Raw genomic sequence first — 23619 nt, forward strand, 5'->3', positions numbered from 1 at the left:
CCACAGCACCTGTACATGGCAGTTCCTGAGCAGGATGAGGCCAGGGGCAGCCCTGTCACTGGCCATCAGCCCAGGCTGGATGCGTCCATGGTGCTGGCAGGGTCCAGCACAGCCCATGCCACGATGGCAGAGCTGCAGGGGGGGCCTCCATCTCTCTCTCCTTGCAGACCAACCCCCCCAGCCTGGATTTGGCCGAGGATCTGGCCACACTCATCAGCCTCAACGAGTGCAGCGTCGTGCACACGCTGCAGCAGCGCTACCGGGCACGGCTGCCCTACACCCACGCCGGGCCCAGCCTGGTGGCCATCAGGCCCAGCTTTCCTGCCAGCAGCAGCCCGGGAAAGGTGAGCCGTGCTCGGGGGGGGACACCGTGGGGCTGTGGGGACCCGCCGTGGGATCGCGGAGCCCCGCGGGAGCGGCTGCGGCGCTGCGCTGCCGGCAGGTGGCGCCGTGGCACCGTCACAGCGCGGGACGGGCCGGGCTCGAGGCAGCGAGCGCTGCGGCTGGGCCGGGACGCCATGCGCAGGGCTGGCGGTGTCTGGGGGTGCTCTGGGGATGCTCGGGGCCAGGGGTGCTTTGGGGATGCTCGAGGCCAGGGATGCTCTGGGGATGATGCTTTGGATTGCTCAGGGCCAGGGATGCTCTGGGGGTACTCAGAGCCAGGGATGCTCTGGGGATGCTCAGGGCCAAGGATGCTTTGGGGATGCTCGGGGCCAGGGATGCTCTGGGGATGCTCAGGGCCAAGGATGCTTTGGGGATGATGCTTTGGATTGCTCAGGGCCAGAGATGCTCTGGGGGTACTCAGAGCCAGGGATGCTTTGAGGGTGCTCAAAGCCGAGAATGCTCTGGGGATGCTCAGGGCCAGGGATGCTCTGGGGATGCTCAGGACTAGGGCTGCTTTGAAGATGATGCTTTGGATTGCTCAGGGCCAGAGATGCTTTGGGGATGCTCAGAGTCAGGGATGCTTTGGGGATGCTCGGGGTCAGGGATGCTCTGGGGGTACGCAGGGCCAGGGCTGCTTTGGGGATGATGCTTTGGATTGCTCAGGGCCAGGGATGCTCTGGGAATGCTCAGGGATAGGGATGCTCTGGGGATGCTCAGGGACATGGGTGTTTGCAGCTGTCCCAGCACAGAAGTTTTCCTGGCTTCCCTGAGATAATTACTGCATTGCCATGATGTGCACTCTGAGGTCTGGGGGTGCCAGGGACAGGGAGGGTGGTCCTGCTGCAGGTTCCCTGGGTCAGTCCCCAGTGCCTTCTCCAGTGCTGATGCAGTGAGGGCAGGTTGGCTGGGAGGCATTTCCCCTTCCCCTGGGAATCTCAGGGGATTCTGCACCTTGGGGAGAAACTGTCACCCTGAGAGTGACTCTGCAGGATTTTCTCTCCAAGGAGCCTGTTTTGGGATGTGTCTCCTCCTGTCTCCCTGCCCACAGGCACTGAAGGGGAAGCGGGACAGCACGGCCCCACACATCTGCTCCGTGGCACAGAGAGCCTACAGGAACCTGCTGCTGCAGCGGCAGGACCAGGCCATCGTGCCCCTGGGCCGCAGCGGGGCTGGCAAGACCACGTGCTGCCAGAGTGCCCTGGAGTACCTGGTGGGCACAGCAGGCAGCCTGGATGGCAGGGTCTCAGGTACAGGACATGGTGGGCAGTGTGCATGGCAGGGTCAGGTACAGGGCACAGAGGACAGTGTGCATGGCAGGGTCAGGTACAGGGCACAGAGGACAGTGTGCATGGCAGGGTCTCGGGAATGGAGCCAGATGGCTGCTGTGAGCTCTGAGCCCAAGCCCCTGCAGTGGTGCAGCGAGCCCTGGCAGCAGGGCTGCAGGGTACTTGGTGGTGGGCAGAGTCAGTGCACAGAGGCTGTTGGTGCAGGAGGGGGGTGCATGCAAAGGCAGAGGTGATGCAGTTTCCATCTGCTAGCCATTTGTCCCATTCCTGGCCTCATTCATGCCCATGGGGGTGGCTTGTGGGGGCGTTGGGGCTGCAGCTCAGGAGGCTGTGAGCAGTGGGGGTGCTGCTGCTGCTGCTCGCCCGTCCCAGACCCAACAGATTTGCTATTTTGATAAACACCAGCGTAAGCACCAGAAGGGAATTACTTGTGTGCTTGGGGCAGCACTTTTCTCGTCTGATCAAGTTTCTGGTGACATGAGAGGAAGCGCTGTGGAGCAATCAGAGGCTTTAGAGGGCAGGGTTGGATTTCGGAGGTCTGAGAAGGGCTGAGGAATGGCCTGGAGTACAGGGGAGGGGTGGGCAGGTTGGCATGTCCCCTTCCTACCAGCCTACACATGCTCACGTGGTGTGGGATGGAAACCATGTGCCTGGTCAGTGCCCTGAGTCCTGTGTCCTGGGCCAGACCCTGGGAGGAGCTGTTGGAGGGGCAGGTGGGAGGAGAATCCCCCCAGCCCCAGCATCCATTTGCAGCCCTGAGGCTGTGCCAGTGCAGCAGCAGCAGCAGTTGGGCTCTGCCCCAGTGAGCACCAGGGTGAAGCAGAGCTGCAGCCATCACAGGGGGCTCAGGGAGCTGCTGGGGCCCATTTTACAGTGGAGAAGATCCAGGCGATGTTCACAGTCCTGGGAGCCTTTGGGTCGGTGACCACCAGCCACAGCAGCAGCTCCACGCGCTTCTCCATGGTCCTGTCGCTGGATTTCAGTGCCACGGGCCGGGTAACGGCTGCTCACCTCCAGGTATGGAGATGGGCACTCTGCAGAGATGGGAGAGCTCACCCCTGGGGACATGGGAGGGCTGTGGCTGAAGGCTTATCCAAAGTAGCATCTTTGCTCAGGCCTTGTTGCATTGCTCTGGAGGTGGGAGGGACCATGGCTCTTGCATCCATGCACTCAGCTGTTGCTCCTTGGTGCCTGCCTGGGGCACCACTCAGCTCACAGCCTGGGCAGGAGGAGCAGCCTCCAGAGCAGGAGAAATACAGCTCCTCCTTGATAGCTTTTCCTCATCTCTGGGTGCCACTGTCCCCTCTGTCCCCTGCAAGCCTGGGTGCCCTGGCACCCTGCCCACACCAAGGATTACCCCCACCTCTGCTCCTTCCCCAGACCATGCTGCTGGAGAGGGGCCGTGTGGCCCAGCAGCCCCCTGGCGAGAGCAGCTTCAACGTCTTCCCCCTGATGCTGGCAGGGCTGGATGCAGCACAGAGGTAGGTGTGTGGCTCTGCTGATGGGACCCTCAGCACCCAAGGGTCCCCTCAGGATTTAGCCCCACTGCTGATTGCTTCAGCAATGTGGTTTTTGAGACCCCTCAGATGGGAAAGGGATTGTGGGAGTGATGACACTAGTGACAGGGATTGCTGTACACTGGAGATTTTCTAGGAAATGGGCATGTTCTGGTGCTTTTCTTGCCCCTTTGCTGAAAGTGAAATGAGACTGATCAAATGACACAGAGGACCCTTCCTGCCAAGCTGTGGGTCTCCAGGCTGCCCTGGACAAATGGTCCTGGTGTGTCTGGTGCCAGCTCTGTTCCCCTGCATGGGGTAGAGTCACAGGAATTTCCCATCAAGGTCCCTCAGACATCACTGTAAAGGGGCTCTGTGGGTGTTGGAGACCTTCCCTGAGGATGTGGCAGGGGGCTGGGTGGGGGGAGCTGGAGAACAGAGGGAGCTTGAGTCTCATTTTCTGTACCTCCTTCCAGGACAATGCTGCACTTGCACCAGGTGGCTGAGAACAACTCCTTTGGGATCAAGCCATTCTCAAAGGTAGGGAGAAATGCCAGCGCTGTGGGATGCTGCAGCACACCCCCTCCCTCACCCCTGCTTTGAGGACACATCAGGGTCCTCACCTGCTGGGTGGCTCGGGATGCTGCTGCTGTTCTGGGCAGGTGGAGAGAGGCAGCAGATGTTGGGGGGAGGTGAGGAAGGGTCTGCCCAAACAGCCTCCATCACTCCTCAACAGCCCCACAGGAACAGGAGTTCGTGCTCTGTGGTGTCTGCTGTGGGCAGGGAGCTGCTGCTGGGGCTGGAGGCTGGCAGGGAGCTGCTGCTGGGGCAGGAGGCTGGCAGGGAGCTGCTGCTGGGGCTGGAGGCTGGCAGGGAGCTGCTGCTGGGGCAGGAGGTTGGCAGGGAGGTGCTGCTGGGGCAGGAGGTTGGCAGGGAGGTGCTGCTGGGGCTGGAGGTGGGCAGGGAGCTGCTGCTGGGGCAGGAGGCTGGCAGGGAGCTGCTGCTGGGGCTGGAGGTGGGCAGGGAGGTGCTGCTGGGGCTGGAGGTGTGCAGGGAGGTGCTGCTGGGGCTGGAGGCTGGCAGGGAGCTGCTGCTGGGGCAGGAGGTTGGCAGGGAGCTGCTGCTGGGGCTGGAGGTGGGCAGGGAGCTGCTGCTGGGGCAGGAGGCTGGCAGGGAGCTGCTGCTGGGGCTGGAGGTGGGCAGGGAGGTGCTGCTGGGGCAGGAGGCTGGCAGGGAGCTGCTGCTGGGGCTGGAGGTGGGCAGGGAGCTGCTGCTGGGGCTGGAGGTGGGCAGGGAGGTGCTGCTGGGGCTGGAGGCTGGCAGGGAGCTGCTGCTGGGGCTGGAAGTGTCTTTTCCTTGCCAGCCATTTGGCTATTCTATGGCCTTGTGCCTTCCCCCTGTGTGCCCCCTGCACCCCCCGTGCCCCACAGCGCGGCTGTTGCAGTACCCTGACGTCTCGCTGCCCGCTCTCACCCCGCAGCCCGAGCAGAAGCAGGCGGCGGCGGCGGCGTTTGCGCGGCTGAGGGCTGCCATGGCCACGCTGGGCATCGCTGCGGAGGAGCAGGCGGCCGTCTGGCGCGTCCTGGCCGCAATCTACCACCTGGGAGCTGCTGGTGCCTGCAGAGGTACAGGGGGGTCCTGCTCTGCTGGGCTGGGGGCAGGGGGCAGAGGAGGGTGCTGCGTGGGTGCGCTGCGGGTGATGCCCTCCCCTGGGCTGTGGCACTGGTGGTGGCTCCAAGCTCTCCATTGCCCACGGAGGAGCTGGGTGATGCCACGTGCTGATGTCCTGCCCCACGGGGGCTACTGGAGTGGGCATGTGCCAGGGCTGTGAGGCGTTTCCTTGTGCCAGCCCTTTGGGAAGGAGCAGGGCAGGTGCTTTGTTGGCACCTTGTCCAAGGGGCAGCTTTGGGTAGCAGTAATTCCATCATCTCCCGAGTGCCTGGTGCAGTAACTGAGTTACAATAGGAGCAGTCTGGATGAAGATTGTGTTTATAAAGACTTTGTTCATACAGGCACACAGAAACTGCCTGATCCCTTTTAGATTATGTTAAGATGTGCTCTAACCCGTTTCAGAGACAGCCACATTGATTTACACACTTCAATTTACGAGGGCTGCGTGAAGGCAGCTATAAACTAAGCCAGGGACATTAATAAACGTCCCTGCAACGTGTCATAACACATCTCATGGTAATTTATGCAATTAATCATTTATTAATTATTTTAAAAGGCTGGCTGCTGTCATCACTGACAGCAAGTTCTCGTTCTCTTCTGTGTTGTTCCCTTTCCCCATCTCCATCTCACTTCATGCCCTTCCAACCCCTAAACAACCACCCTGCTGTCTCAGGCTGAAGTGGGTGATAAGAAGTCCTTGTGCCTCGAGAGCTTTGGGAGAGTGGATTTTGGAGATGTGTCTCTTTTTCAGTGACCAGCTCCAAGGCAGATGGAGGGAGGGTCACTGTGCTCTGGCCACAGAGGGTTTGCTGGGTGAGCTGAGCTGGTTTGCTCAGACTTGCTGGCCCTGCTGTCTCGAGCATCCTGTAAGTCAGACTCAAAGGGAATCGAGTGCTGTGTTCAGCAAATCTTGTCGCCATCATTTCAGCGTGAATAGAGATGGGAATAGCAGGCCCAGGCAGGGCTTCAGAGCAGAGCTGGCTATGGGATTAACAACCAGAGCATGTCTCAGCATCCCTCACTCTGGTATTGATTCCCTCATCGTGCACCAACAAAGGGGGAGGAATGAAAGGAAATAGGGATAAAAAATGGATCAAAGCTGGAAGGAGCAAATGTCTCAGTGGGGGCGATGATCTTTTAATGTGGTTAAACCTGTCTCCTGATAGCCATCTCTTCCCTTCCCCTTTCATGCACTTTGAAGCTGTGTATTCAAAATCCTGTCCTTGCAATCTCACTGAAGGGAGCCTGGTTGCTGGCTGTTCCCATTGTTCAGGGGCGCAGCCCCACCGCAGCAGCCTCGGCTCGTGCTGTGTGCCAGCAGCCGGGCCCCAGCACAGGGTAAATGCACCTTTGTTTTTCCCCTCCTGCTGATGGCTGTCATCCCATCACCAGTTCAGTTTGCCCAGGAATGAAGCAGGAGGGACGAGCGCCACCTCTCTGGCTGAGAGCAGGAAACACATTTGCAGATAGGGAAAAAAAATGGGGAGAAAAGGCTGAGTTTCAGACAGCTGCTCGGTCCCAGCAGCACCTCCCAGCGCCTTTGAAACGGGCTGGAGCAGCTCGTTTAGTGAGAAAGCAACCCGCCAGGCAGAGGCCAGCAGGGTGTCCCCGGCTACCATTCACCTGAGTGCTGCCAGTCCCCTGTGGGCTGCAGAACGTTCTGTATGTGCCGTGCTCGTCGCGGCTGTAAGCGCGAAGGCGGTTTGGGGCGCAGCTGGGGGCCGCCATTCAGCTCGCTCTCAAGCTCTCTGTTTTGCCAGCTGTTATCAAACTGAAGCCCTGTGGCTCCCTGCAGCTCCCTGCAGCTCCCTGCAGCTCCATGCTCGTGCCTTTAATAGATGCAATGGGTTTCCAGCAGCCCTCCCCAAGCTGAGCGGGGCTCTCTGGCCCTCTGTGCACCCCCACTGCAAAACCAGCAGCCTGAACCCCTTGGGAGGAAAACCTCAAGAGCAGAAATGCAGGAGGAGAGGTTGGAGATACTGTGGAGGCAGGGGGAGGCTCTGAGCCCCCCAGGCCCCACAGAGGTCAGCAGTGCCAGGGCAGCATCCTGCATCCCCCCCCTGCATTGCCCTGCATCAGCAGCCCCGATGGCAGAGGGGAGGGAGCATCCAGGCAGTTGTGGGGGGAGTTTGGGGTCTGATATGAGAGACTCTTGACAAGTAGCATGGGGTCAGTGCCTGAGCTGGCAGCATGGCCTGGGCTGGGTCCTGCACAGCCCCATGGCTGTAGCATCACACCCTGGGGAGGCTGAGGAGGCATCACACCTCTGGGAACGTCCATCAGGTTGTGAGAGGGAGAGCACGGGGCAGGATCTGACCGTTAATTATGCAGCTCCCTGAGGTAGATGTCAGTCAGGAGTGGCCTCAGCTGACTTAGTGCTTTCTCACCAGAGCTGAGAAAAAAGCCTTAAACCTGCATTATTGCTGCTGGTTTACAGCCTGGGAGCTGCAGTGACCTTTCCTGAGCTGGTGTGGAAGTGACACTTTGCTCTTGCTTCCACCCAAGCTCAGTGCCCAGGCTGAGCCCAGCTGTGCTGGTGTGGGAGGTGGAGAGGAGAGGGAGCCTCTGCCCCTGCTTTGGCTCTGTCTTCCCTTGGCACAGGGCTGCCCTGGGGCTGGTGCCCAGCACTGGCTGTGGCTGGAGTGAAATCACTGCTTTGCCGTAGCTCTGTGCTGTGGGTGAGCAAAAGGCCCCCTCACTGCTGCTGGGAAGGGCTCCTCTGCCTCCCTGCATCCTTCAGCAAAGTGATTCCTGGAAAGGATTGCAGTAGGGCTGGCCTCTCCAGCCTGCCAAGTTTTCTCTCTCTCTGTTTAAAGCCTTTTGCTCCTCAGCCCCTGGTCGTAGAGGGCAGCGCAGCTGATCTTGCACGGTTTGTTTTCACTGGGATGGTGGCTCGCTGTGCTTTTTGAGTGACAGCCCTCAGGAGAAGCAGCTTTGCCCTGGTGAAGCCTGATGGCTCCATGGGACAGACCTAAACCCAAGTGACACGGTCTCCAGGGGCTGAATGATTTTGGTGCAGTGACTGCCCAGCCACAAGCCTCTGTGCACTGCAGGAAGAATTTCCTTCGGGTCCCTTTGTCCCAGGCAAGAGGGTTTAGGCAGAAGGGTGCATCCCCTGCAGGGCAGGGGGACCCCGTGTTGGAACACTCACTGGTTAGAGCTGCAGGGTCTGCTGCCCGGCTCTGCCACACCGAGGAGCTTTTGTGCTTTGAGCTGCGGCCGGGCCGTGCAGGGAGCGGGGAGGAAATGCAGCGCTGCGGGATCTGCAGCCCGGCACATCCCTGCTCAGGGTGGGAGCTGCTCTTCCTCCACGTCCCAGCCCCAGGTTCAGAGCCAGGGGAGCAGGAGCAGAATGTTCTAGGAACAGCTGGAGCCTGCTGTGGGCTTGTCAGGGAGCAGGGGTTTCCTGGTGACATTGCTTCTCCTTCATGGGGGCTTTAGGACCCCCCTGGCCCCTGGGCTGTCTCCCTGCACGCCGAGTTATGGCACTATCTGTTCAGTGCCCTGACATCTTTATTACAAACAGTCGGGGAAGTGCAGCCAGAGTGGCAGATTTCTCTAATCACACTATTACACAGCTCTTCCCTTTGTTATATATGGGGTTTAATATGTCATACATCAGGCAATGGGTCAACAGAGAATAGACTGAAGAATTTAGTGCAGGACAAATAAATTAACCATTCAAGCCAGGAGGAGCTTCCTCTCTCTCCCTGTCCCCTCCCAGGGTAATAAAGAGGAACAAATGGGCTTTTTTATTTGTCCCATTAGCAGTGCAAGCGTTTTAATGGCAAAATAAGTGAAAGAAAAAGGGCAGACTGCTGACAAAGTGTGCCCTGCTCAGCCAGGGGGGCTGGGGAAGGCAGAGGAATGGGGCTGCAGGAGGAGAGGGCTCATGGGGAGGCTGAGCTGCCCCACGTGGGCACTGCTGCGTGGATGGGGATGGGGGATGTGGCTTTTCCCTGCTGCTCCCCACACTTCCCAAATGGAAATGAAGCATAGGAAGCCAGCTGCTGCCTGGGCAGTGCTCCTGGGTGAGACAAAGCTGGTGCTGACCCTGTTATTTTCCTACTGCTTCTCTTAAATATTAAATGGGCTGAAGTAATTACCTTTTAGGTGTTAAAGCTGGCTTGTTTGACAACAGGCACATCACACCCAGGAGGGCTGCCGCTGGTTGTGCTTTATGAAGTGTGAAATGGTGCTGGGGTGGGCAGATCCACAGTGGGGTTTGCAGGAGCAGCCCAGACTTGCTCACTCAGCCAGGCAGCGGTTGTTGGGTTCTGTGGAGCTGTGAAACACGGAGCTGCATCCCTCTGCTCAGAGCAGCAGGATGTCTGCCACGCTGCAGCTGCAGGATGAGGGGGGATGGCTTCCCCACTTGCCTGACAGGAGGCTGGAGTGAGCTGAGGGTCGGTCTCTGCTCCCAAGTAACCAGTGACAGGGCAAGAGGAAACGGGCCCCGGTTGCCCCAGGGGAGGTTGAGGCTGGAGCTGAGGCAGAACTGTTTCCCTGAGAGGTGTGTCAGGCTGCCCAGGGAGCTGGGGCAGTGCCCAGCCCTGGAGGGATCCCAAAGCCGTGGGGCTGAGGTGCTGAGGGCCAGGGGTCGGTGCTGGGCAGGGTGAGGGGAGGGCTGGGACTGCAGCAGCTTCAGGGGCTTTTCCAACCCAAATGACTCTGTGATTGCTGCAGTGATTGGTGTGGGATGCTGGAGCAGCCAGAGTGGGATGCTGGAGCAGGAGCCAGGCTGCAGGACAGGTCTGTGCAGCTCTGGCCCTGCAGCCCCTCCACTCCCTGACGTGCAGCAGCGAGTGGAGGTCGGTCTGTCTGGTGGGGCTCAGCCTCTGTGCAGCCAGCTCAGATGAAAACAAGTGAAAGAAAATAAATCAAAGGCTGGATTGTTGAGGCAATTCCTCTGTCTGCTCCAGCACAGCCCTTGATGTTGGAGTCCTTCAGTCAGAATAAAAAATAATGGGAGAAGTTCAAAGGGGAAGGGAGAGGGGGGTGATGACTCTTGTGGGTGTGCTGGGAAGGAATGGGGAATGTGGCCTTTGGCTGCTTTGTGCATCACCTGAGCCAGGAGTGGGGGGACTCTGGTCCTCCGTGGGGCTGGCCAGGATGTGGCCATCTCCTGCTTTCCATCCCACACCCTCCCACCAGCTGCTTGCTGGATTTTCAGGGCTCCATTTAGCCATGAGCCCCTGGGGCATCTCCTCCTTTGTCACCACCCAAAAGTGCTGCCCTGATGGGGTGACTTTGCTCATCTGCTCCTTGTTCTGCTCATGCCCCGTGTTCCCAAGCACCTGCTGCCTCTGCAGCACCCTTCCCTCCTGCCTCTGCAAGGATTTCTCCTGTAGATTTTGCTTCCCTGTTGGTTTTAATCACTAAGCTGGAATCACTGTGGCTAGGTATAAATGCCAGGGGCAGCTCTGTGTGCTGAGGCATTGGGAGTGCCGGGCTTCTGGGGACAGCAAACGCTGCCGGGCTGGCGAAGGTGAGCTGGGATTGTGAGGGATTGGCTCCTAATCCCACCAGCTCCCATCAGCACATCTGCTGGTTAGAGCCATGGAATGCTGCGTGCCTGGCCCTGGGAGGCCACATGGACCACCCGGCTCCTGACCTGCTCTGAGCTGATCAGAACATCTCCTGGGTGCAGGTCTCGCCTCTGCCGGGTCTCCCCGGCCCCGTGGGCTGCTCTGAGCACCTGGGGAGAGCTGTAGCAAGGAAAACAGGCTCAAAAGCACAGATTTGAAAGTTTTGAACTATGTTCTGACAAAAAAACCACCCCACACTCCCCTCCTCTTGTGTGAAATGATTGCCCAAGGGACAAACCTGTCAGCCTGCCTGAGCCAGGCTGCCTTTAATGTGATAAGTAACTCGCAAAGCTGAGAAGATCCTTACAGCTGTTGTTAGCAGAACGTGGCAGCAGGAGGCCTCGTGTGCTGCACCCCCGGGGAGGGCAAGCATGGGGGGCCACACGGAGCTGGGTGGGCCACCGAGGGAGAGCCAGGAGCTGCCCCCGAAGGAGAAGGAATTGCAGGAGGAGGCAGGTGGACTCTCAGGAGGAAAAAAGCTTCTCAGCTCGGTTGGTGATGATGTGCCCAAACCCTTCCCAGCAGTCACACCTTCAGGGTGGGAGCTGTGTCCATAGCTCTTCTGCATCATCCCAGCGCTGCTGGGGGCTGAGGCCCCTCCCTGCCCGTGGTCACAGCTCCCAAAGGGCATTTCCAGGCTGGGGGCTGCAGGGCTGTTGTTCTGAGCGGGTCAGCGAGGGCTGAATCTGCCTGTGGGGGAAGGACTGAGACAGTCTTGGGGGGCTGGAAGGAAAAGGGGTGCAGGGTTGCAGCAGCCCACCTGCCCACGCTGCAGCCAGCCATCCTTTGGGGGTTGCTTTGATTTTGGGGGGTTGCAGGTGGGCGTGGGCAGGTCTGGGGGGGCTCAGCCCGTCATGCCCCCCGTGTCCCTCCGCAGTGGGCAGGAAGCAGTTCATGCGGTTCGAGAGCGCGAGCGCGGCTGCCGAGGTGCTGGGCTGTGACCTGGAGGATCTCACCACGGCCGTGTTCAAACACCACCTGAGGCAGATCCTGGCGCAGGCGGCGGCGCGGGGCCGGCAGCAGCCCCCGGCAGAGCCCAGCCCGGCAGGTACCCGCACCCCCGTCCCTCTGCCCCTCGCTTCTGGGTGGCAGGGCAATGCCCGTCCTCTGCAGGCACTGAGGTCTGGTGAAGTGTGCTCCTGTTAATTAAATCATTGACTGAGTGCTGCCGTGCAGCTCTGCAGCTGGCCCTGCCAGTCGCTCCTCGGGGACACGTGAAGATCAGGGGAATTCAGATAATGCCCCTGAGAAGTGACGTGGCTTAAATGCTGGGAGAGCTCTTCCTAGGGGAGGGCAGGAGGGTGGGTGTCCTTCCCCCGTGCCCACCAACAAAACCATGCTGTGCTGTGTGTGCTGAGTCCTGCAAGGGGAGCTGGACACGGTGTGGGGCTGTGCTCCTCCTGGCAGACTGCTGCTGAGCCTCCATGAACCCCACATTCACTCATGGGTCTAATTCACAGAGGCAGCTCCAGCATGCAAGTGGCAGGGGGGCAGATGTCAGCTGTTCCACACCCAGCTCATCCTCAGCAGCAGAATCCCAGCCAGGCCCCTCTTTTTTCTCTGACAAAAGCAAGAGCTTGCAGGAGCAGCCTTTAGCATGGCTGTGGCTTTATCTCCTAAGCAGACGTTGTGCAGGAGGAGCTGAGGGCCGGAGGGGGGCTGAGCACTGTGGGGGTGAGGGGAGAGGTGCTGGGTGGATTGTCTTGCCCAGGGTGTGAGGAACCCGCTGCTGCCAGCTGGAAATGAATGATGTGGCTTTGCTGCTCTTCCCTCTGCCTGCACCAGGGCCGAAGCTGACGGGTGTGGAGTGTGTGCAGGGGATGGCTTCGGGGCTCTACGAAGAGCTTTTTGGCACAATCGTCTCTCTGATCAACAGGTACGAGGCTGCCCCCTGATCCACGGGAAGCTGCTTTAGCTCTGGGTTCCCTTCTCACCCCCACCACTCTGGGATTCTGGGTAAAACAAAGTTATCTGGAAATGTCTGTCTGGGAGAGCTCGCTGGTGCTCGGGACCTGCCAGCTCCCTGTGAGCCAGTGCCAGGGACAAAGGGCCTCACGGAGCTGCAGTCTCTCTGCATCCAGGTGTCACACAGGGTGCCACATATCCTGCCCCTCCTGCCCACGCAGAAGACCAGAGCAGGGCAGAGCAGTGCTGAGAGGAGCAGCCTGGCTTCCCGTTAATAATAGATGTGACTTTGCAGACTGAAATCAAGGTTACCAGTACAGGCAGAGCAATAAACCAGTCAGAGAATCCCCCAGCCAGTAGGTAGGAGTTGCTTGGTGTAAGTTTGGTCACAGGAGAGGATGGAGGTGTCAAGATTGAGAGGGTCCAGCACACGAGGAGCTGCTGAGGTGCCCTGGGAGGCTGCAGCTGATCCTGCTGCCGGGTGCTCCTCTGCGCCTTCCTCTGCCCCAGAGGCTCATCCTCACTCTGCCTATGTCCATCTTGGAAAGCCAGGAGAGGAAGGACATCCTCTGAGGCCCAAGGTGTGTTTTTTAGGTGGTGTAAGTCTGAAATGGTTTACTTGACTAAACAGAATAATGCACCAGTGTGGTAAGCATCAGCCCCCCGAATCCTCCAGTTTTCTCAGTCCTGATGCGCAGCTCAGTCTGTTGAAGTCAGCATCCACATAAAAGCTGGTGCCAAAAATACTCCCTGTTGTTGCTGCAGGTTTATTTTAACCTGCAGTTGAATATTTCTGTTGTAATTCCTAGCAACCACGTTCCAAAGGGAAATTGCTGATGGGACTCAAAGGGCTGACGGAAGAGCAAAATGTTGCTGATTCTCTTGAATAACAGCATTAACCTGGGACATGTCCCAGCTCCCCTCTTGCCTTTAAAGCTAGCCTTGTTTTGCCCACCTTGATTTTCCACACCTTGATTCTCCACACCAGCCCACCAAAGCCTGTCCATTGCAAAACCATCGCAACAGTGATCCAGAAGCAAGAGGCATGTTTCAGTGCAGCCACAAAAATGCTGTTTCCTCAGTGTCTGGATGGTGAGGGTGAATCTTTTCAGCTCCAGGTGCTGCTGTGGAATTCTCCAAGCAATTCATACGTGCACTTCTGATCCTTTGTTCCATCCTGTGCTCTCATCGAGGTGCTGGCATGCTCAGTGCCTCGTCATCGAGGCGAAACCCATCTCCTTTAATCTTGCTGCAGCAGCAGCGGGCTGCCCCGGCGGTGGGGCTGCTGGGGAAGGGACACAGCACGGTGGCGGTTTCAGAAATGCTCGTTAAAAGCAATCTCAGAGGTTTCTCAGGGTCAGGCTCCCCTGCTGTCCTTATCTGAAATGCTGGAAATGGCTGCAAGCAACATTTGAAGAAGTAAACAACATCTTTGTCTCTCCTGAGAAGCCCCTTGATGTCTGCAGCTCAGCTCAGGCGTGTCAGGGGCTGCGGCTCCAGCAGAGCCCCACGGCAGCAGCTTGCCCTGGAGAAGCACCACAGCGAGCAGCTGGGGCTCTGAGCCCTCCCTTGTCCTCAGTGTTAGTGCCACTCTCTAAATCATGGTCCATCAAACCTAACACATTTGGATGAAGACACTTGTACTTTAGTAATTGGAGTGCCAGGATGGGGCCAGGTGTGGGAAGGGCAAGGTCCTGCCCCACCATTGAGTGTTCCTTAGGCCAGGTCAGGAGCACGAGTCCAGGCTGGGAGGAGGTGCTCACCTAGAGCAGATCAAAGGAGAGATGGGTGAGGCAAAAGGGAGGAGCAAAGGAACCGTGCCAGGAGGTTTGGGTACCCCCTGATAGGAGACCCTGGGAGAGGGGGAGATGGAAAGCTCTGGGCTGTCACTGCTGCATGGGATGGTGCCCATCCAGGGATACCAGGCAGCGTCACCTCCCAAGGGAGAGCTGAGGCATGGCCATGAGTTAAAGCCGGTGCTGTGTGTGCCTCTCTCCCCAGGAGTTTCTCCTCCCAGCACCTCTCCATGGGCTCCATCACGGTGGTGGACACACCAGGTTTCCACAACCCGCGGCACCAGCACGGCGAGCGGGCGGCCACCTTCGAAGAGCTCGGCCACAACTACGTGCAGGAGAGGCTGCAGGCTCTCTTCTATGAGAAAACCTTCCTGTTGGAAATGGAGAGGTACAGAGAGGTGAGGAGAGAGGGCTGGGAGCAGCCTCCTAGGCAGCAGCTTCCCAGCACCTGGGGACAGGGCAGCCTTTGACCCAACGGGTCTCTGTGCTCTGTGAACAAAGAACAGCTCAGGAGCTCTCACAGGAGGGATATTGTGGAAAAGAGGGGTCTGTATGAAGCCACAGCCTTGATCCAGCTCTTCCTTCCCACCCACTGACCCAGTCATGGGTATTTCTGACCCGCCAGAGATGCCAGGCTGTCTGGGTGTCTCTTCAGGCATGCTTGTGCCAGCTCAGGAGGCTTCATGCTCTTCTGCTGCAGCTGAGTTATTCCTCAGGCAATGAATAATAGAGAATAGAAAGTAAAATGATAAATTATTGCGGAAATAAGCTGCTGAAAAACCTACAAGCAGAGATGAACTCATTAGGCTTGCAGAAGTCACTGTAATACCTCTGGCCCTGGGAAAATCCCCATGGCTTAATACTCACACAGCACTTGTGCCGGGTAAGTGTAGCTGTGCTCTCCACTAGTGATGAACTGGTGGAGCTTGAAATGGCAGTGGGCACAGCAGCCTTGCCTGTGTGGCTCTGTGCTGCCTGGACACAGCTGCCCTGCTGCAGGACCCTTCCCTGGGAGCCACAGGACTGCGGCTGTGAGCCCGAGCCCTGGCACCCATTCACTCCCAGGGCTGGCTCACACATGGGGTGATGGTGGCACATGCCCTTGGTAGGAAGAAATTTGGGCTCCACTGCTGCTTTCTGCTCCACATGTATGCTCAGGCTGCAAACCTGCCATCACTGAGCAAAATCTCACCGTGTTACCATGGAGAGACAGGAAAGCTCAGCTCCTGCTGAGCACCCCCAGGTCACACGTGAGCAGGAGCGAGTGGTGCTGAGCCCATGGCGGGGGGGGGGCAGCGGGTGCTGGAGCTGTAGGTGCAGCCCCAAGCCCTCAGCTGGGGAAGGGACACAATCCTGGGAGCTGCAAATTAAGTCATGGATGTTTTCTTGGTGTTGTCTTGCTAAGCTGCTGCAGAGCCCTTTGTATGTGGTGCTCAGCACCTCTCGTGAACCTGCAGAGCCTGCACCATCTTCCTTCCCCTCCATGCAAATCCATCCCCTCTTGGCTTTCAGATGCCAGGCCATGCCTGAAGCAAGCTCTTGAATGTTTTCTAGGAGAATGTCGAGGTGTCTTTTGATCTTCCAGAGCGCTCTCCACTGGCCACGCTGTCCGTCATCGACCTCAGCTCCTCACAGGTAGCCTGTCCCCATGGCTGTGCTGGGAGCTGGCTGCTCTGGCTGTGCCTGAAGCATCCTCCTACTCAGAGGAGTGAGGATTTTGGAGGCAGAGTGGGAACCTCACAGTGTGTTTCGCACAGAGCAGCCTGGGGTGTTGCAAGGGAGGGCACAGCATTAACCAGGACCTTTTTGGCTTTTCAAATACAAGCACCCTTCCTGGTTAAGCCCTGTGCCTCGGGCACCCCTCCTGGCCTGGCTGCAGAGCTGGCATGGCTGGTCCCTCTGGGCCATGGTGACTGTGGAGGTCTCGGGGCTGATGTCCAGAGCTGGATCAGGCCAGGAAGGTTTCCTGACCTTGGCGTGGGGCAGGGGACACACACAGTTGAGCAGAGGTGGATGGGAGCAGGTTGGCATGGCTGTGGGGGATGTGAGCTGCCCACAGCCCTCTGGCCCCTTCCCCATCACCAAGGGCCATTTCTCTCCCTTCGGCAGGCACCGGTGCTGCCCGGTGTCCCGGGGGCCGATCGCAAGGGGCTGCTGTGGATCCTGGACGAGGAGGTGCTGAGCCCAGGCTCCGGGGATGCCACCGCCTTCGAGCGCCTGTGCTCCTGCTTCGCCACTAAGGGCCCTGACCAGGAGGGTGAGTTTGGGTCAGCTCAGCTGCCCACCCTCCACCATTTCCCTTTGGAGATGTGAGAAACCAGGCAGCGAATCAAGGAGCTCACCGGGCTTTTCCTCCCGGGCTGCTGCAGGGGACGGCCCCATGCGCAGGTGTGAGCAGGAGCTGCACTTCGAGATCTCCCACCAGCTGGGCACAGACCCCGTGCGCTACGACCTGAGCGGCTGGGTCAGCAAAGCCAAGCTCAACCTGTCGGCACAGAATGCCATCCAGGTGCTGCAGCACTCCACCATGTGAGTACCGGGGAGCCCCTGGCCCTGGGAATGGGCTGGGGATCACCCTCCGTGAGCTGAGTCGCTCCAGCTGAGGCTGGAGGTTGCAAACCTGCCCCAGCTCTGAGAGCCATTTGTGGAGGGGAAGGCAGCAGGTTGTGTGGAACATCCCAAGGGAGGGGAGAGGAGAAGGGAGAGGAGAAGACCTGCAACCTGGCTGAGGTCCCAGAAGCTGCAGGGAGCCTTGGTGCTGGCTGTAAGGGTTCCTGCCATCCTCCCACCTCCTGGCCAAAGCACAGCCCAGAGGACCAGGAGACAGAGCTGATCTGGCTTTGAGGAAAAAGGAGGGGATGGGATCTCAAGGGGATGGGGTCTTGAGTGGATCCTGTCTGCTGGGCAGCCCGAGGCACCTGCTGACAACAGCATTTCATTGCCAGAGTCCAGCTCTGCCCAGGAGAGAAACTGCAAGAAAGGCAGAAAACTCCTCAGCTGAGAGTTTAGTTTAGGTGGGGGAGCAGATGTCAAGTGGTTTGACTTCCAGCCATGAAGCCCCCAGGCTGACTGACAGCCAGATGTGTGCATTGGGATGGCAATAGATGCTACAGAGTGGGCTGGTGAATGATGCCATGGCAAACAGCTTTCCATCAGAGCTGTCTGGGTTCTCCCAGGCAGCAGCTCTGTGCCACTGGTGATTCTGGGAGCTCCCCATCCCCCTCACTGCTCTGGGAAGACGCCACAGTGTCCCCAGTGCAGTGGGGTTGGGCAGGCGTGAGCTGGGGCTGTGAGACATGGTGTGCCAAGGGCAGCTCCCGGTGCAGCCACCGCACAGGTTCCCCTCCTGCTTTGGGGAACCTTGTAAACTAAATTGGAATTGAAGTGTAATCAAGCTGCTGCAGATGTCTCCATGCATGGGATGCTTAAACACTCCCAGCTCATTTTGGTTTGGGCTTCAGTTCAGGAAAGCTTTAGCAGCAGGGAACAGCTTCAGTGCCTGAAGCAGCGGGGCTGGGGGTGTCTGGCCATGCCCCGCAGCAGCACCAGTGCCCAGCCTGAGGTGCTGGGCATCACATCCCTGCTGAAGGGGCTTGGGAGCAGCGGTTCCCTGGCGTGGCAGCGCTGTGGCCCCACCACCCCATCTCGTCTCCCCCCCAGAGCCGCTGTGCGGGAGCTGGTGCAGCCGCGCTGCCGGGCGCCGCTGGCGTGCCGGGCTGTGGCAGGGCTGGACGGACGCTCCCAGGCTGTCCTGGCCCGCAATGCCTGCCTCAGGAAGACCTTTGCCAGCAGCTTTGCAGCCGTGAGGAAGAGGTCTGTGTGTGCTCAGCTCAAGCTGCAGGCGGTGAGTGGCTGCAGGGCCCTCGTGGCTGCAGGTCGGGGCGTTTGCAGGGCTGAGGTCACTGTTGTGGCTCGGAGCCCCATAGGGCTCTTGGTCTGGGATGCTGCTCTGGCTGTGGGTGGCCACGAGCCTCCTCAGCAGCACTGTCACTCAGGGAAAGCATCCCAGGCTAACAAATCCTGAAGCAGATTACACATGCATCTTGCTGTGCCGCTGCTTAATCCTCTTAAGCACTCAGATGAGACCAGGCCGCTGTGCTGGGCACGTGCCAAGCTCCTGCTGCTCTCAGCCATAATTAGGTACCTGAACTCTCCCAAGGAGAGTAGGCTGTCTCCAGAGACTCCCTGGCCAGCCTCCTTTATGCTCCTGGCCATCCCTGACAACAACCTCCAGCAACCCTGGTAATGTTTTGTGGCTCACCAACCACAAACTTGGGACATGTGGAGGAAGGGTCCCTCTCAGCACCTGAGACCTGCACCCTGGGCTCCCCTCTCTGACCAAAGCTGTTGTTCCTGGTGTGCACCCGAGCTCTGAGGGCTCTAAGGATCACTCCTTTACCTGCCCAGGTATGTTGCCCCTTCATCCCCTCCATCCCCCCTGATGTCTGCTTACCTGGCAGGACGCGCTCACGAACCTCCTGCGACGGTCCCGGCTGCACTTCATCCACTGCCTCCTCCCGGGAGCGGGGCCCAAGGGGCCGGTCCCTCATCCCCCTGATGCAGCCCCGTGGCTGGATGTGCCGTCCCTGCGAGCTCAGCTGGAGGGGGCCCAGCTCCTGGATGCCCTGCGCCTGCACCGCCTCGGTACGCCCGGCCCCGCGCTGCCCCATGGCCCTTCCATCTGCCACTCACCAGCTTCAGAAGCCCCCTGAGTGTTTGTTGCTGTTTCCTGCAGCCCCTCTGCTGCCCACAGCCCTCACAGCTGCAGCGTGGCACGGCGGCTGCAGCCCCAGTGGGGCTCCTCCACAGTCCCCTTGGAGCATCCATGCAGCAGGCTGGAGCTGTACTGACTGCAGTCACAGTCCATGCCAGGGGCACAGGGACCTGTGCAGGAGGCCCAGGGGCATCTCCTGCATGACACGAGGTGCTGGGATGGCATCTGAGCACCTCAAGCATGTCTCTGCTGCTTCTCTGCCCTGTCCTTGCTGCAGGGTTTCTCTCTGCTAAGGGCAGCTACCACTGTTCCCACCACCCTGTTTTGGGCTCCTCACTACAAGAAAAGAAACTGTGGCTACCGTGGCCCCAGCCCTGTGTGTCCATCCCCAGCCCTGTGTGTCCTTGCCCAGCACTGTGTGTCCTTGCCCAGCACTGTGTGTCCTTGCCCAGCCCTGTGTGTCCATCCCCAGCACTGTGTGTCCATCCATCCCCAGGCTACGCCGATCGCCTGCTCCTCACCCAGTTCCGACGGCGCTTCCAGCTCCTGGCTCCGGACGTCATGAAGAAGTTCAGCTCTGCCTACGAGGTGCCAGATGAGACCAAGGTGTGTGATGGCTGGGTGGGTGGCAGGGTTGGCTTTGCATCCTGCATGGCCAGGCAGGGAGGCCATGGGTCTGCTGATGGCCAGCACAGCCAGGCACAGCAGCCAAGCTCCACTCTGCTCTCCAGAGTTCCCCCCTAGAGGCCTGTTTCTGCAAAGGCAGTAAACATGCCTGGTGCGGGCTGCATTTGCCAGTGTTATTGCACCGTGGAGAGGACTTGGAGCAATCAGCCTGGAAATGAAGCCTCTTACTGCTGCTTTTTAATACCCAAGAGGAAACGGCTTTGAAATTCCCGCTTGCTGAGGGCTGTGCCTCGGTGCTGGGGCTGTGCCTCGGTGCTGGGGCTGTGCCTCGGTGCTGGGTGCTGTGCCTCGGTGCTGGGGCTGTGCCTCGGTGCTGGGGGCTGTGCCTCGGTGCTGGGGCTGTGCCTCGGTGCTGGGGGCTGTGCCTCGGTGCTGGGGCTGTGCCTTGGTGCTGGGGCTGTGCCTCGGTGCTGGGGGCTGTGCCTCGGTGCTGGGGCTGTGCCTCGGTGCTGGGGCTGTGCCTCGGTGCTGGGGGCTGTGCCTCGGTGCTGGGGCTGTGCCTCGGTGCTGGGGCTGCCTGCCTGCCAGCTCTCGTTTCACAGGGCACAAACAGAGGGACTGGAGGCTTGTGGTGAGGGGCAGCATCAGTGTATTGCTCTGGCTTGGCATCGGATGCCCCATGCTTCACCCCAGCTCCCCTAGAAATCTCCTGGCCAAAGACAAGCCAGGCAGCATCCCCAGGGACCCAGCAGAGCACAGGGAGATTCGCCAGGGGCTGGGCATCACCTGCCTTTGGGCACCTGTAAAGCAGCAGCCCAGGGTGGCTGCTCACTTTGTCCCACGGAGCCTGAAAGTTAAACGAGCTCAGAAGGAAGGTGGAGATTTGCCAGATTTATTTGTTTCGTAATAAATCTGTAGCAAAAGCTGGGGAGAACAGCCCCTGCCCCAGGAACAGGCTCTGAGCAATCTGGGAAGAGCCAAGAGGAGATGAATTAAAGATGGGCACGTGCTCTGTTGTGCAAACTGCCAGCCAGCGTGTGCAAATTCAGTTAAGACCTCGGGATTTAATAAGACAAGTCTGACAGTCAGAAAAGGTCAATATTGTCATTAAATGCTGTAAAGAGGCAGAGGGTGTAAAGGAGGGGATTTGAAAAATCCCATCCTCCCTGGAGCGTGTGGCCACGTCAGTTCTGTTGGCTGGAGGCTGCTGATGGGAAGCTGCATTAGCTGCTGCAGCACAGGGGATGCTTCACTGTGCCAGGGTGCCAGGGCAGCAACAACCAGCCCCATGCTCATGCTGGGATGGGATGGGATGGGATGGGATGGGATGGGATGGGATGATCCCTGCTCCCAGCTCCAGCCTCAGCAGTGCCACAGGAGCGGGTGCCTCCTCAGCTCTGGCACATGGTTTCCCGTGCCATGGTGGTCTGTACCCCCATCCCCACGGCTGCTGGGCTGCAGTTGTGCTGCAGCAAGGTGCTCCCAGGGCCACAGCAAAATAGATCTCCTGTGAGCTTGTTGTTCGTGGAGGAGGCGTGTGAGGCTACCTGGGGGATGTTGTGTGAAGTGAAGTATTAGCAGAGGATTTTGTTAGAATGTCAGTAGCTCTGGGGGTTTCAAGTCATCCATTTGTCCAGAGAGTGTGTGCTGCCCTGGGGAAATCTCTGCTATTCCTGCCTCTTACGTTCACGTGTCGGTCCAGAGCTCAGAGTAATTGAGTTCAGGCTTCTGCTATGGCTCAGGAAAGTATCCTGCTTGTCTCTCGGTGAGGTCTCAGTCCCGTGCCGATGGGCTTGGGGGGAAATCAGCACTTCCCCCCTGCTTTCAGCACCATGGGCTGAGCTGCTGGGGATCCAGGCAGGAGGGCAGCATCGAGGGCTCGCAGCTGCATGGATGGATGGACCCTGGCTGACAGGGCTGGGCTAGGCTCTCACCATCAGGGCACTGGGGTCCTTCCAGAACAGGGCTAGCAACAAAATCTTGCATGTGGCTGCAGATCTCTGCTCCCCCTCCTGCTGAAAGCCACTGGGACAGAAAGCCCCTCTGGCACCAGGATTCAGGGCCAGGGCAGCTGTTTTGGAAGCTACTCTTGGGCTGAGTGGCTGTGCATGGGGAGGAGGGAAGCAGAGCACAGCTGGATGTAGGCTTACAGGGTTCCTGTAAGATGGGTGCACCCTTACTAGGTGCCCATAAGGAGCAACGGTCTTGCAATAGGCTTGTGCCAGGGTGTAGGTGTTTTCTGAGCAGTTCTGTGCCATGCTCCTTCTCCACAGGCTATAGAGGAGCTCTTCCAGGCTCTGGATCTGGAGAAGAAGAGTGTCGCCATCGGACGCAGCCAGGTATGGTGGCTCTGGTCTCTGCTTCCCCGCTGCTCTTGGTGCATGTGGGCACAGCCAGCCCTGTGCCAGGCACTGCCAGCTGCCAAAAGCTTCCCAAGCTGGAGAGAAGGCCTCTCCTCTGCTGCTCCCCGAGGCATCCAGGTGGGCTGGGACACCAAGGCTCACTGAAAATCAAAGCAGAAGGCGCCTCGCTCACATTTGGAACCATCACACACCTCGTGGCACTGAAGCTCATAACTCCCTTTGCTGTCTCATGGGAGTAGACTGGGCTCGGGCAGCTTGTGGCTTTGGCAGGCTGGGGTTAGCCCTCTGCTGAGCCAGGCAGCTGCAGGTACAAGAGGTATCACAGCAACATTTGAACCGAAACACAACAGTCTCGGAGGAAAATGAATTGTGCATGCACACTTGCCTTCAGCTTGGGGGCCTCGAAAGAGAGAATCCGTGAAAGGGTTCTGAGGAGCAGAATCACTGTCTTGGCTGCTGCATGGTGCAGTTTGCAGTTATCTGTGCTGCGAAGCCCTTGCAGTTAATCAGCAGCGCGATCGCAGCTCCAGTCACATCTCGTTAGACAGGAGTGAGTCTGAGCATTGATTTTGTAGCACCTTCTGAAACCGGCTGGCTTGTGAAGTTAATACAGACATTAATGAGACAATCAAATAGGTGCTGGAGCAATCATAGCATTAACTCGAGAAAGTGAGTTTGCTTGGAATTGTTCTTTGATTCAATTTGGCACCTCTAAATCGCGGCTCTTCCAGCCCAGCACCAGCTTCACCCCCGTGAGTCGGGCTTTGTGAAAGCTGTGTTATGCAAATGGGGCACAACAGTGGTGTGATGGGTCCCATATCCACAGAGCTTGTCCAGGCTGTGACCCAGAGATCTCTCACACTCCCAGAGATCGATACCAGGCTCAGTTCAATGGCATCAGCAAATCTGTGTCATTTATGAGCTGTTTCTGACAAGTTCAGTTAAAGAAAATGATGTGGTTAATTTTGTTTCTACCACTGCAAACTGTTGCCTGTGCTGTTGTCTCTGTGTTGTGTGTCAGACACACAGGGACAGCTCTGCCTCCTGTGCAGCGGGTGGGAAGGGCCCAAGGGAAGAGTTTGGAGGACTTGCAGCCATCACAAGGATTTTGGCCCATGTCAGAGAGGAGGCAGAGACACAGAGCAAATGCCAGTGTGCATTTGCAGCATGCTGGGTCCTGAAGGGCAATCAGCAGCCCAGTCCCTGGGGAGGCAGTGGGACCTGGGCAGCCCCATACACCTTGTTTGTCAATGCCCAGGCCCAGGGGATGGAGGGGCAGGTGGAAGGTGCTCTCTGGGATGTGCAGCCATCCTGCTTCTGGGCTTGGGATGGAGCCAGGACACAGCTTCCTCTTGCTGTCTTGTGGGTGTCCCCAGGGAGGTCGATGTTGGGGCTGCTGTGGGTGCCTCATGGCATGAGGCAGATGGGCATGTTATGGGCTTGGCCAGGTAGGGCTGGCAGGGCCCTTCCAGCCTGTCACACTCACTGGTGCTGCACAACCCAAACATCTCTGGTCTCCTACAGGTCTTGAGTGATGCTGTCAGCCAGAAACACATCCTGCTGGCTACAGGCAGGTTTCAGACCTCGTCCTTGGGGTCTGTAGCCTCTGTTCTTTGCTCACAGGTTTTCCTGAAGCCAGGGGTCGTCTCCAGACTGGAGAAGCAGCGTGACAAGCTGATAGCCCAGAAGATGATCCTGCTCCAGGCTGCTTGCAGGGGCTTCCTCAGCCGTCAGAAGTTCAAGAGGCTGAAGGTACCTGTCCTGTGGGCCGTGGGTTACTCTGTGCCCA

At 58.6% G+C, this 23619-nt stretch overlaps 1 protein-coding gene across 1 annotated transcript in view; it reads left to right on the forward strand.

The window, feature by feature from the left end:
* Positions 1-23619, forward strand: part of MYO18B (myosin XVIIIB) — a 56810-nt gene that overhangs the window by 2755 nt on the left and 30436 nt on the right. Inside the window, exons 6-22 of the mRNA XM_062009654.1 lie at positions 168-353; positions 1442-1631; positions 2545-2687; positions 3051-3151; positions 3643-3706; positions 4647-4791; positions 11303-11473; positions 12211-12301; positions 14332-14524; positions 15681-15761; positions 16236-16383; positions 16496-16655; positions 17787-17970; positions 18587-18770; positions 19337-19446; positions 21741-21806; positions 23454-23582. Coding sequence (XP_061865638.1) covers positions 168-353; positions 1442-1631; positions 2545-2687; positions 3051-3151; positions 3643-3706; positions 4647-4791; positions 11303-11473; positions 12211-12301; positions 14332-14524; positions 15681-15761; positions 16236-16383; positions 16496-16655; positions 17787-17970; positions 18587-18770; positions 19337-19446; positions 21741-21806; positions 23454-23582 — 2346 coding nt within the window. The remainder of the gene's footprint in view (positions 1-167; positions 354-1441; positions 1632-2544; positions 2688-3050; positions 3152-3642; positions 3707-4646; positions 4792-11302; positions 11474-12210; positions 12302-14331; positions 14525-15680; positions 15762-16235; positions 16384-16495; positions 16656-17786; positions 17971-18586; positions 18771-19336; positions 19447-21740; positions 21807-23453; positions 23583-23619) is intronic.

This window comes from Colius striatus, chromosome 17 (assembly GCF_028858725.1).
Source record: "Colius striatus isolate bColStr4 chromosome 17, bColStr4.1.hap1, whole genome shotgun sequence".
Taxonomy (NCBI): domain Eukaryota; kingdom Metazoa; phylum Chordata; class Aves; order Coliiformes; family Coliidae; genus Colius; species Colius striatus.